Below are 14706 nucleotides of genomic sequence, written 5' to 3' on the forward strand. Positions count from 1 at the left end.
TATCAGAATACCAATTATAAAAAAGCAAAGAGAACTGTAAGCTCTGCTGGGGCACGAACTGTAAAAAAAAAAGTATAAACTCTGTAATGCGCTTTGGAATATGTCAGCACTATATAAATAATAATAATGTCCTTTGCTTTTTAACTTGTTTAAAAATTACTTGGAGGTTGGCATAGAAAGTACTGTTTCTATTTTTGCTGACAATACTAAATTGTGCAAAACTATAAATTCCATGCAGGATGCTGCCTCTTTGCAGAGTGATTTGACTAAATTGGAAAACTTTGAAGCAAAATGGAAAATGAGGTTCAATGTTGAAAAGTGCAAAGTTATGCACTTTGGTAGAAATAATATAAATGCAAGTTATACACTAAATGGTAGTGTGTTGGGGGTATCCTTAATGGAGAAGGATCTGGGGGTTTTTGTAGATAACAAGTTGTCTAATTCCAGGCAGTGTCATTCTGTGGCTAATAAAGCAAATAAAGTGCTGCCTTGTATAAAAAAGGGCATTGACTCAAGGGATGAAAACATAATTTTGCCTCTTTATAGGTCCCTGGTAAGGCCTTACCTTGAGTATGCAGTGCAGTTTTGGGCTCCTGTACTTTAAGGAATACTGTCATACATGGGGCTAGCCATATTCTTCATTTCCCAGAGTGCCATAGCCATGTGGCCACTTCAGTCACACTTTACTGCTGAGCTGCAAGTGATATCACTCCCCCCTCCCCCCCCCCTCCCTTTCCCCACCAGCAGACGATTTCTACTGGGATAGCAGCTCCCAGTAGATATTGGTGGAGTTTGCCCTAAATTTAATCTCCGTCCTGCCCCTGCTCTGCCATTGCTTGATATGAATGTTACCTAAGTTTTTATATAAGTCACGTGATAACTAGACAGTAGTAGTTCATAAAATAGTAAAAATATAGTAAAAATAATGTATTAATAGTTTTTTCAATTGGTAGACTTTATACATTATTCATGTTTTTTTATACGCATAAGCGTAGTGACCCAATGGTGTTGCTTTGGGGACCAGTAACCAGTCATTCCACTGCTGAAACTTTGTGTAGGAGACACTAATAAATAGCTCTCAAAATAAACAGCTGATGTTCCACAATAATAATCAGGTCCTATAAATAGTTAAAATAAATAATAAATGTACTAATACATCAGTTCATTGGGTGAAGTAGAAATTAACTGAAGTTGTTTAATCCATTGGTGGTCAATGGAGTTGGCCCCTTCTTTGCATTGTCTTTTGCTTGTATGAAAGAAACTTAAGTTTCTTAAGGGATTCTGTCATGATTTTTATGGTATATTGTTTTTTATTTCCAAATTTCACTGTTTACATAGCAAATAATACACTCTACTGTTTAACATTTTATTCTTGAACCAAAAAATTTATTTTTTTAGCTGTCATAAAAAAATAAAAAGTACACCATAAAAATCACAACAGAATTCCTTTTAGAAGAATCTTAATGAGCTGGAGAGACTGCAACTAAACTGGTAAAGGGGATGGAAGATAGAGGAGGTTAGACTGTCAGGATTGGGGTTGTTTTCTCTGGAAAAAAGGTGCTTGCGAGGGGGCATTATTACTCGGTACAAGTACATTAGAGGAACGGAGCTTCCATTTGAAGCAGTGTAGGGGGTTTTCACGGTGAGGGCAGTGAGGTTGGGAATGTCCTTCCTAGTGATGCTGTGATGGCAGATTCTGTTAATGCCTATAAGAGGGGCCTGGATGAGTTCTTGAACAAGCACAGTATCCAAAGCTATTGTGATACTAAAATCTACATTAGTAGTCACAGAAAAGTCGCGAAACTGCAATTTAAACAATTTTAATTTTCACACACTTTAACAGTGAATTTAACCCTGTGGAAGTGACTGGATATCTCTCAGTCTTCTCACTCCTGAACACAGGTTCAATGCAGAAAAACTGTGTGATACTGATCTGAAATATAACATAAGAATAACAACAGGATAACAGTGAGTGGCCAGTGGTACATGATTGCATTCTGCAAGCAATGCCTGCCACCCACTGGCTCCATCAAAGGCTCCTCTCAGTCAGTTCTGAAGACCTGGATGGACCACTAGCAGGGAGAGAACTGCAAATGCTTTTTCAGTATAAAGTTGTACACAAAAAGGCAACCTGATAACCTTATATTTTGTTGAGCCTGCCATGCTTGAGCATTCTCACTTCTCATCCTTTAAAGGTACCCTGTGTGACCTTCCCCGTATTGCAACTGAAGGGCAGTGGACATAGTGAGGCATTGCAAGACCACGTAGGGTTCAGATGCAGATGACAACTAGCAATAAGAACACTATTTGCTCAAGCCATCTTGAGTAAGGGTGGGCAGGGCATGAGCTGGAATGAGATGAAATACTGAAGAAGGAAAAATGGGTATGCTAAACCTATGATCCTTTAGGAGGCATGGTGGCACTGTTACCTTGTTTGGTGGTTTTGATTCTGTCTGAACATCATTATCCTTGTATAGCTTGTATGGACATGTCATATTTGAGAGGGCTTCCTCCAGATGTTCCAAGCCTTCCCTCAGTCAAAAAAATGCTATTATGTAAAGAAAATTATATAAACAGTTTAAATCAGATTGATGTAAGGTTGTCACCTGGCCAATGAGTTACTGGCTCTCATTAAAATTATGTTTGATGCCAGTGATAGTAATAGGGAAAAAAGTCAGCAGAAATGGGAAAGATAGTATTTTCCCTAGATTGATGTAAATGATTAAACATCTTTACAACCGTGAACCATGTTAGTGCTATATACAGTAAATAACGAATGATAATAATCTCCACATCTCCGCATGCTTCTAGGTTTGCAAGAATAATCCATACCAGTTGTGCATCAGGATCAACAGCGTATCCATGCACACACTGGCTCCTTCCTTTCCAAGGCTTGGAGTCTTCTGAGAATCTTCCTTTTCCGAAATTAGATATTGTTGTCAATATGCTGTGTGCAAAACAACTTCCAGGAAAATGGCCCAAGCTAAAAGTCATGTATTAAACCATAAATCTGCTATAAAAATATATAATAGCAAGTGAGCCATGCATATTTGAAGCTAATATGCCTGTACAAGAAAATGCTACTGCCAGGGCTACATTACATTTGTAGCTCGCCATGATATGGTCTGCACTTTGTGTAGCTCTTCTTTAAATAGTTGTTCTGGCAATACCCAACCTTTTCCATTAAGACGACCATCTGGTGCTGTGTTTTAGGGATACAGCATTCAGTCCTGTTCTCACCATGGTGGTTCAGAAGAAGAAGGTTGCCATAACAACACTCTCAGTCCCTTCATAACAACTGGGAAAACGTCCACAATCAACTGCACCCACTTATAACACCACCCATCAGTTGGAGATTACAGAAATAACTCCCAGAGCTGAAGCAATATGTCCAGTTCATTAATTATATACTGCGTTTTATATTGCATAGATTATATTGCTTGGATCCTATCATAGGATTTGTGGACACCGCCATCATAGTGGCTGCTCTAAGTTTTATTATGGATGCAACCATTCCATATGTTATAAAGGTGGCCATATTCCAAAGTCTCCTCCAAGAGATTTTTTTCGAATCTGAACTCTAATGGAAAAATACATTGTTGTTGTTGAAATGCGCTTGTTCATGGATAAGTAGGAAAAAAACACATAATAGACACTGTTTGCCTATGTGCAGTAACCCATAGCAACCAATAGGTAGGCATCATTTACTAGTCACCTGTTTAAAAGCAAACATCTTATTGGTTGCTATGGATTACTGCTCCGAGGCAAATATAATGCATTTTATTACGTATTGAGGAAACTGTTAGTTAAAACTGAGCAATAAGTGGGAGACCATATTCTTCCCCTCCTGCTGGGTGATGAGTTCTCTTGTGCCACTTGTCAATGTACTTTTAGGCCCTCATGGGCCTAAAACATTGGTACCCACTTGCCCACTCATAAACTAAAGGTATGTGCTGGCTTTGCACACTGTATCCCCTCCATTAATGAGCCTGAGTGACTTATTTCTAAAGGTCTAATTGATTGAAAGCTACTGTAGATCTCCTGTGTAACTAAAACGATAAAATATGTGTGAAAACATTGCAAATAATATGATTTCTTAAATGGCTGAGACACCGTTCTAATCTTAAGTATGAACTGATTTCCCTTGACTACAGACACCAGGGATCATTTGTAGCTCCTATAAGAGGTATGTCTGGCACTCCATCATGAAAAAAGGCATTCAGTATAGCAAAGTCCCCCATGGAAACAAAGTTATTTCATTACCTTCAGATAATTAATGGAAAGTGCTTTGAGAATTTGGTATGAACGAAAAGATTAAAAGAGCAGGTGTGTCCAACGTCTGGCTGCTTATTGAGGCTTGCTCCATAGAAGCTAAAGAGACCCAGGCCTAGGGCGGCTGCAATAAGTGGGAAATGTTTGGTGGTGGGGTAAGGGTATGAGGTTGATATTATTTTCAAATGCAGTCATGTCCAATCCATGTCACATGAAGTCTGGAAGGAACCAGACTCTAACACTTTCAGTACATATCTGCAGGCCTTTCTGCAAGTCCTGAAGACATTTCTTCTTCCCAGACATCACTTCTCATAAATGCAATATCTGGCAATTTACCTACCCATAGGGGATGGCAAACATGGCAGCTTTCATCCCAGCTGTCCTCTCAGAGACATCAAAACTCAACGACAGCAGCTACTTCCCATTCTCTGGAATAAGAAAACCCAAGTTTCATGTTAATTTCAATTCCAGTTAATAATATCATTTCAATACAAAACAAGGAACAGCGCCTTGGGTACAAAATAGAGATGAGGCAATGTGCACTAAAGAGATAGACTACAATCCTTAAAATAAATAATTTCCTCTATTTTTATCTTTCTTCCCAGTTAATAACATTGGCATCATGCATCATTTTTATTGGCCAGTAAAATACCGGCCACGTGGCAACCCTCATTCCAAATAAAACACTGGGACACCTAACAATTTCAAACACTACATTAACTTACCTTCCATCTTCAGAACTTACCTTCCATCTTCAGCCTCCACTCAAAACCCAGTCAGAATAAAAATGAGAATGGGATCTAGAGGGTTAGAACTGATGATAGAGTTTTACCCCATTACCACAAAAAGTTGATAGTCGCCCTCATAATTGTTGTTCACTGAAATCTGTCCTACTACCCTAGCCCACCAACCCATTAGTAATATGGAGGAGAATGGATGATACAACAGCCTTTCCATACACGTGCAAATGTTGTTTCTATTTTATTTCCTTTTTAACGGTTTTACTTGATTCTGACAATAACCCTACCTATTTGATAGCATGCCCAGAAAGGACTGTGCCCAAGATGGAAAGAGGAGGCTAATATGTCTGGGTACCAGTGAGGTAGTACATATAAATGCAATCTAAATATAAAGTGGGGGTGTTATATTCACGCACTCTAGTCTAGTGTTTATGTAAAATGTAACTTTGTTCGCACCTTTCTTAGAGGCAGAATGTTACTGTTGACTTGTAAATGAGCTTTTCTCCTCTTTACATTTATCCTGTATTAATGCCAGGTCTTTCTGACTGTCAGCTGTAAAGACCTGAATATCATTCACTGGTATCAATCAGTCCTTCCATAACCATTTTCTTCTCTCTTGAACTCTATTTAGTCCCTATTTCATTTAAAGGATTCTACCCTTTCCCTTTTCTCCACCGAGATCTTTAATGAGACTTTCCAGTATAAGGGTGCACAGTTTTAGTGACCCTTCTTTAAAATTTCTCTAAATTATTTATACCTTGTTGGAGATATCCAGAATCAGCACAGTTTTCTAGGAAAAGGGAGGCTCTGTAAAATGGAACTAGTACCTATTTTCATGCATATTAATGTAATTAACCCAGGACAATACACAGTATAGTAGAGCTGATGTACAAAGTAAGCAGTGGGGAGGTGAATGGAGGGGGGAAAATGATGTTTAAAGCAGATGCAGGTATTAGGAGCTTCTGAGAGGGCATCAGTAGGTGAAGCAAGTCCCAAAGGAGCTTTGAAAGCAGTCACTTTCCTTGTTACCTATCTGCATACAGTGAGCGAGGCACAATGCATCCCAACAGTTTCCAAGGCAAAGCTTCCTCCACAGCACTGCAATGTGGTGCAATCAAGGAGTGATCATAATACTTCATTTTTTTAGTTCTCTAACTAGGTCAGGCTGAACTTTATCTTTTCTGGCTTTCAAGCCTAGGGCAGGCTATGGGAATACTCGAGAGCTTAAGACCTAGTTGGTTCTTTGCATATGTAGGCAGGGCCCATTCCATGGTAAAGTGCACTGGTGCCTCAGAGCTGACTTTTTTCCCCTCACCGACGCTTTGCCTTTAATGCTGTATCGCTAAGCGGACTGAATCATTCAATGCGAAGACTTTTATATCACTAAGGGTTTTCAGTGTGCATCTTATTAGCCCATCCTCCGAGCTACTTTGTCATTAAGCATTTATATAATTCTGCTTGTTAACTTTGCTCCGGCACTTTGGGTTTAATCACTGGCCAAGTCATTACTCGGCTCTTCTTGTTATTAAATCATGCTGCACGATTGTATCAATGTGTCTTACCCAGTATGGATGGCCCTTCAGCAGTGATAGGGTTAATACGGGACTCATTCTAGTGATGGTGAGGCTCTCCTCCCCTAAGTGCTCCCTTTCCAGGTCAGTGAGTGCAGGCTGTCACTAAGCATTGCTATGCAGTGGAACAGCGCTAGGCTCCTGGGGGAATGTGTGCATAGGAAACATCTCAGTGTTGCTGCAGACATACATGCAGTTATTCTTGCCTCGCTCTTTCGCCCCACCTTTCCATCTCCATCTCTCCAGCCCTTTTGCTTCTCCTGTTTCCTTCCCTTCTGCAGACTCCTTTCCTTTCCTACTCTGACCTATTTCCCTCCTGCATCATTCACCTTTGTTCTTACCTGATCCTCTTTATCTCTCTGCCTTTCCTCTATGATTCTTTTCTGCAGTCTCTTCTCTTCAGAACAATTTAAAGAGTTCCTTGTTTTAAGGTAGTAGTGGAGACTGTTAGGACAATTATATACTGGGCAATGTTTCCACAGGGCTTTAAAGAACAAGAATGACCAATTAGGAACAGCTCTGGCTTAAATCAGAATCTGCCTACTGCTTGTAAAGCCCAGTGGGTCCAGGAATAAACCTGGATGTGGGTGCTATAATTTTCCATCTTGCAAATAATGTTGTCTAGTAGAACATTACTTTTAGGGGAAGGAGCATCTTAAAGAAGGAGTTGTATACATTTTCAGTATGGCTAGAGCATGGCATACAGGTTACAGAAGATATCATCTAGATTGACCTTAACAGAGATAGAACAAATACATATTTAACGGCATATGTATTAAAATTGCATATGGTGGTGTATATTTTTAGTATGAGCTTGTGTATTTATGAGGTAGAGTTTATTTAAGGCAAATTATGAAACAAAAGAGTAAAGATATTGGTTGACCTTATAAAGAGAATTTGAGCAGCGACAATCATTATTACATATTACCTTAAAGACCACGGCAGATGTAGCAATGCAACTCATCCTAGATTTGTTTCCCAGTCAGTTGGATGTGAAGTTCCACAGGCCCTGGGTACCTTCTATTAACAAGAAGACCCAACTTATTAGGTGAATATCATGGTCCGGGTGCCCATGCCCCAGACTCCTATGCATATATCTTCCTTTTAAAACCCAGTGAATAAAGTTAGATCAGCCAGCTAGTACATTTGCAAATGGCCCATATGCAGCGCAATCCTTTGCCATAGCAAAGTTGGTGAATATAGTAAGAGTCGAACAAGAACAACACATAAAGTGCATAAGGCATTTGTATTGTTAATGTTAGGAAAAAAGTTTGCCTTTTGGAATTGTTGGTAACAGATCCCTTGCCAGAGTGCACCACTCGCTGCAAGCTATAAGTATGCAAGTATAGTTTTAATTGTATTCCCTAAGTTCTTGCCCCCCTGTCAAACTCTTTGAAGCTGTATCACACCCCTTACTTTGCCCCTGCCAGAGGTATAAATCCAGGTGACACCTGAAAAACCTATGAGGGTTGACTGGTCTGCTGTTTTTGTTAAGGGCACCACTCCATGAGCAATCAAGGTAGTTGTATACAGCCAACCTTTCAGAGTATCCAGGTCAGAGAGTAGGTTTCCTGGTGGGGGTTTGGGTGGTTGGCAGATCCAGCTTTTGGTATTGCCAGACATGCAGCCTTGAACCCCTGAGTTTTACCTTGGCTGTCATCTTCCAATGAAACTTCACTTCTGGTGATGTCATTAGCGTGCTCCTCGCCATTTGTGACACCACCAACAGATTTAGCTTGAGTTAAAAGGAAGGGTCCCTGGGCTTGGGTGGGTGTAGATTCCCTAGAGCTGGTTTAGGAGCAGGTAATAGTATTGCTATGCTAATAACCTCAACTATTATATCTGAAACTGTCGTTTTTTTCTTCATCATATGTTTATGCACCATGTGCATACTATGGCATCAATAACAGATTATTAGGGGAACCCAGGAAGTACCACCTTCTTAAGGCAGGTGTTAATTCCAGGCATTCCTTCCATCTGTGCACCTTGTACATTGCATCTTGCATGCACCCTGCACACAGCAGAACTGGCTGAACCAGTGCATTGCTGCTAAGCTAAATATATGCAAAGAAACTGTGTTGTTGGATGGAGCACACCAGGACTACTTTTCAATAAAAGATATATTCTTTATTTCTTATCTCCATTAAAATCATGTTGCAAAACTACACCATCAGCCTGACGCGTTTTGTGGCCTGCTGCCACTTCTTCAGAAGCTATAATCACCTTTCTCATGAACTCTGAGATAGGTATACATGCAAGAGATATATATGAAACACACCTGTGAAGTGAGTTATGATATATCTCTTGCATGTATACCTATCTCAGAGTTCATGAGAAAGGTGATATATAGCTATTATGTTTATAGAGATCTTACAATGGTTTTATTGTCCTAATGGTTTTAATTGATGTTTAAACGTTGCATAGAATTGTATATATACTATATGTGTGTTATAAATTTGGTACCTTAGGGGTTAAAGTACACCTATGGGGGTGGGTCTCACCTGGGTATTTAGGGCACTGGAGGGTGTGTTTTACCTGTTATAGCTTCTGAAGAAGTGGCAGCAGGCCACGAAAAGCGTCAGGCTGATGGTGTAGTTTTGCAACATGATTTTAATGGAGATAAGAAATAAAGAATATATATTTTATTGAAAAGTAGTCCTGGCGTGCTCCATCCAACAACACAGTTTCTTTGCGTTCCAATCACGCCTGGATCGGGGGCGGTACTGGATGTGCTAGCACGGGATACTTGGAAGGTGTTCGGTTCCTGGTGAGTGCTCCCCGTTTCATTCTTTCATTACCTAAGCTAAATATATGGTCAGGAGTACTTTTGAATTTTGCACTTCATTGCTAAATGAGACATATGGACTCTATAAATTGGTTAAGCACCCCAAGCAAGGTGGCAACTCCAAAGCTCAGCTGGTGGAGTACAGTTTACATGTAACAAATGGCTTTGGTATGCCAAGGATAGCTATAATTACAGTATATTTCTAACATAACTGCTACCTCCTAATCCATTTATAACACTTTTTCTCAAAACTCCTTATAATGATTTAGTTGTACAGATCCAATAATCATAATATCATTTAATTGATATGAAACAATTATAGCCCTGCTGGAACTCCTTGCAGAGCCCGGTGGCAGGGTTAAAAGCCTCTAACACATCTGGCACCCTTTCCTCTTCTCTTGCAGGCAGGCAATGCCGTTTGGATGTGTGACTTTAGGTGACAAGAAGGATTACAATCATCCCACAGAAGTGAGCGACAGATATGACCTCGGGCAGCTTATTAAAACGTGAGTATAGGAAGCAGCGAGAACAGTGGGTGGCACAGTGCCACAGGAAAGTAACAGCACTGTCCCTTTTATCAGAACAAACACTGTATAACATGCCATAGACCTTTTCACAGTGGCATTGTCCCTAATATTGTATTTCCTCTAGTATTGCAGTCACTGGTGGTACTACCAGTCATTCTCTAAAGGTCCAGGTCCTGGAAATTGTGCCAGTCATATCCTAAACGATAGGTCTTGGTGGTAGTAAGTCATATTCCGCCATTGTCTGCAGCCTCTGGTCCCAATAAAGTCATACTCAAGCACTGCAGTATCTGGTGGTAGAATGTCATATTCTGCAACTGTCTGCAGTAAATATGCCCCTGTCTGGCATACTCTAACCCTGCAGGTCATAGTTGCAGAACATCATACTCTGCAACTGCCTGCAGTGCCAGTCATAATAAAACACTGCAGGTAGTGGTGGTGGAACTGCAACTTTCTACTTTCTACAGTCGATGCCCTTTCCAGCTGTATTTTAAAACTACAGGTCATGGTGGTACTGCCAGTTGTACTTTAGCTCCGCAGGTCTTGGTGGTACTGCCAGTTGTACTCTACCACTGCAGGTCTTGGTGGTACTGCCAGTTGTACTCTACCACTACAAGTCATGGTGGTACTGCCAGTTGTACTCTAGCTCTGCAGGTCTTGGTGGTACTGCCAGTTGTACTCTACCACTGCAGGTCATGATGGTACTGCCAGTTGTACTCTACCACTGCAGGTCATGGTGGTACTGCCAGTTGTACTCTAGCTCTGCAGGTCATTATGGTACTGCCAGTTGTACTCTAACACTGCAGGTCATGGTGGTACTGCCAGTTGTACTCTACCACTGCAGGTCATGGTGGTACTGCCAGTTGTACTCTACCACTGCAGGTCATGGTGGTACTGCCAGTTGTACTCTAACACTGCAGGTCATGGTGGTACTGCCAGTTGTACTCTACCACTGCAGGTCATGGTGGTACTGCTAGTTATAGCCTAACATTTCAGGTGACCATGGTAGACCCAGTCATTCTCTATCACTGCAAGTCCTACTCGTAACTGCAATTCCTTTCTCTGTAGAAATATTTCATGGCAGAAGCAATATAAAACTGTTTTATTACTATGATACATTTTATCATCAAGGGAGGAGTTTTGTGAAGTTTTTCGAGCCAAAGAGAAATCTTCGGGCAAGCTTTATACCTGTAAGCGGTTTCTGAAGAGAGATGGGCGCAAAGTACGGAAAGCGGCTAAGAATGAGATCAACATCCTGAAAATGTAAGTGCCATTTACCAAGAAAAAATACATATATACTACAGGTCATGCTATTCCTGGTTAAGGTTGCTTAAGTGCTAGTTAAGGTGCAAAATGCTCTGTGCTTTGTAAATGAGACTTTGATGATTTATTCTTGCCAACTGTGTTGAATTTACAAAAACAAGAGGACCCCACATGGGGCAAAGCTTACTTACAAGCGAACTGGGCATGGGGGCAGACTGGAGCATTATTGGGCTGGGTAAAGTTTGAGCTAAAATGTCCCACATTTCTATGTTCAGACATGGGACCTATTATCCAGAATGCTTGCAGAATGTTTTCCAGATAACAGGTAATTCCATAATATGGACCTCCATACTTTAAGTCTGCTAAAAGATCACTGAAGCATTAAGTAAACCCAATAGGATTGTTTTGCCACCAATGTGGATCCATGCAGCTTAGTTACCATAAAAAACAAGGTACTGTTTTATTATTACCGAGAAAATGAAAATCACTTTTAAAAATTATTTGCTTAAAATGAACTCTGTAAGAGATCGCCTTCCCTTAATTCAAAGCTTACTGGATAACGGGTTTCCAGATAACAAATCCCATACCTGTAATGGCAAGAAATATAAATTACATTTTTTACTAAACTGCTGTATAGAGAATGAACAATCAAACCTGTTTATGCTACATTCTAGCCAAGTACTGGGCCCTATTAATAACCTGCCTGTTTCCATAGGGTTAAGCATCATAACATCCTGCAACTGGTGGATGTGTTTGAGACACGGAAGGAATACTTTATCTTCATGGAACTGTAAGTAACTGCGACATTTAAGTGTTCATTTTAGGATTTACTGTGTAGTTGGTATTAGCCATGCATCTATTTTGTTGCACAAGTCATAAATATGTAGATTTTCAGGAGCCTAATGGCAGCAACACTTCTTACTTTATAAGGAGGCTGTAAAGGAAATGGCAGGAAAGAAAAAGTCATACTAAATTGCTTCCCAGCGGGCACCAAATGGAATAGGTTGTACCCATTATCTTTGCTTCTATCAGGACACTTCAGCCACATATCTGAATATTGCAACTTGCTTTATGTACAAGTTAGATTTTAGAAGCCTAGACACTGCATATTTCCTGATAAAAGACAATGGGCCTGATTCACTAAAGGGCGATAAAAATCGCAAAATAACTTGCGCGCGATTCACCATAGTATTATCGCGTGCGAAAAATCGCCATTTTCGCATGGGGTATTTCTCGCACTAGTTTTAGCGTTAATTTCCGCGCTGAAAAGAATACGATCGCATGATTCACTATAACTTTTGCGCGCTAAATATCGCATTCGGCTATACGAAAATTAACACCAACTACAGGCAGGCGAAAAATTATACAAAAGTACAGTAAATTATTTTTTGCAATAAAATATGGACTTACAGTGTTATTTATTCAAGTCTGTGTTTCCCCCAGAGTGACGCAGCCGCCAGTTTGCAGCGAAATGTTCATTTTTAATACAGTAATTTTCCGCAAGTATTGGCGTGTATGGCTAACATGGTGTGCGTTCATTTGCGCAACTATTTCTATTTGGCTACAAGTGATGAAATGTTTCGCCAGGCATGGATTCGCAGCGAATTTTTGGACGTGCGTTGAATTTTTTCGCGGCGGATTTTTTCATGCGTTTCGCAAAACAATCCGCCAATGGCAAAACGCATAAAAAATTTGCCACGCAAAAATTCACCGCACATCCAAAAATTGATACAAGTGTCAAAAAATAATAGTCACGGGCAACAATTTTTTTGCCCGCACAACATTTTTGCCGTTTCGGGGATCTTTCGAAAGATTTGCTAATTTTTCACTAAAGATAACCAGAACACATTTGCTCATCACTAGTGGCTACTATTTATAAGCATCTACTATTTATATGTGGCTAATATTTATATACACCATTTATATGCTTCGACAATTTTTATACACTATTTCTATGCTACCATTCATATTCGGCGATTATTCGCGTAATTTAGCGCATGTACAGGCAAATACCGCATTGAAATAGTCTTTCGCGAGTAAAATAACGCTTGCAATATCGCGCGTAAAAAAGCGCGAGTATGCTTATAGTGAATCGTGCGAAAAATCGACAAAATTAAGCGGCGGTAAAAATTTTAGCGCACAATAAGAATAGCGCACGTTTTATCGCCCTTTAGTGAATCAGGCCCAATGAGTTTTTGCCCTGTCGGTTAGTCTTAATTATTTCTGAAGACTAAAGGGGATCAAATTTATATAGCCAAAAGTGTAGGGACACCTGCCTGTCCAACATTCTTTTCCAAAACATGGTTGGTCTTCCATTTGCTGCTATAACAGCCTCTAGCCTCTGGGAAGGATATCCACTAGATGTTGGTGGGATTTGCTTCCATTCAGCCAGTGTTAGTGAGGTTGGGAACTGAGGTTGGGAATCAGGCCTGGCTCACAGTCAGGCTTCCAATTCATCCCACAGATTTTTAGTTGGGTTGGGGTCAGAGATCTGTGCAGGTCAGTCAAGTTCTTCCACTCTCAGCAAACCCATTCTGTAAGGACCGTACTTTGTGTGTTATTGTACTACTGCACCTTCCCCAAACTGTTTCCACAAAGAAGGAATCGCTGAATATTCAAAAATATCACTGTAATCTGTAGCATTAAGATGTAGTGGTGGGACTAATCCAAATCCAAGCAATCATCCATTCAGTCTGGGGTCCTCACACAATATGACACGCACAGCTGATAACCCAAAATGTTAAAGTTCTGTTGGCTGATAACCCCACAGTAGATCATGTATGGGGGTCACCACCCAATACCAATCATGCCCCCGGAGAAGAATTGCTGTAGGCAGTACTGTCAGGAGCTCTGCTGCCATAAAGCGAGTTGAGAAAGTCACCTCAGGCAGCAGCACCCCTGAAATTACCCGTGGTGGCAAATAGCCGCTTTTGTTAACTTCAAGACCTGAAATTCAGATTTCTAAATCTCAATTTTACTTTTCTAGTGCTCTCTGCATTAGCAATGAAGCCCCCCCAGCACCCTCCGATGCAAAAAAACCTAAGCACAGAGGAGCAAGGGGGTCGACATCACCTAGGCCGCTTCAGGGCAGCACTAGGGGCTGAAACACCCCTGAGTACTGGTGTATGCTCACTTTAATATTTTGCAATAGAGAGGGGCTGTTTTACTTATACAGGTGTCACATTGCACCAGTGCAGTTTCCAAAAGCAACCAATCAGCATTTAGTATTGCCTAATCCACTGCACATTAGAAAATACTATTTTTGTTATATTTAATTGCACCAGTGCAATTTAACATAGATGCCAAGTACAGCAAACCAACCTCCGGACTGGCAGCCAATTCATAGTGTTCTTTTTGTGCCATTATACCCACAACACTGTATATTTGTATCTCTTTGGTTTTAAATCTTGACTGATACATGCAGACAATTCTGTGCTACCATTCCAGCAGATGAACTATTGTCCTGCAGATTAGAACTGACAAACATTTGTGCCACTCATTGCACATCTGTTAGAGTTCAGGCGCTTCATGAGAAAGCAATGAAATATAAA

At 40.5% G+C, this 14706-nt stretch overlaps 1 protein-coding gene across 1 annotated transcript in view; it reads left to right on the top strand.

Moving 5' to 3' along the window:
• The window catches only part of camkv (CaM kinase-like vesicle-associated), a 51945-nt gene that overhangs the window by 23801 nt on the left and 13438 nt on the right, over window positions 1-14706 (top strand). Inside the window, 3 exon segments of the mRNA NM_001126509.1 lie at window positions 9773-9874; window positions 11024-11155; window positions 11871-11945. Of these exon segments, the coding sequence (NP_001119981.1) occupies window positions 9780-9874; window positions 11024-11155; window positions 11871-11945 (302 nt within the window). The 5' untranslated portion in view covers window positions 9773-9779.

This window comes from Xenopus tropicalis, chromosome 4 (assembly GCF_000004195.4).
Source record: "Xenopus tropicalis strain Nigerian chromosome 4, UCB_Xtro_10.0, whole genome shotgun sequence".
In the NCBI taxonomy this organism is placed as follows: domain Eukaryota; kingdom Metazoa; phylum Chordata; class Amphibia; order Anura; family Pipidae; genus Xenopus; species Xenopus tropicalis.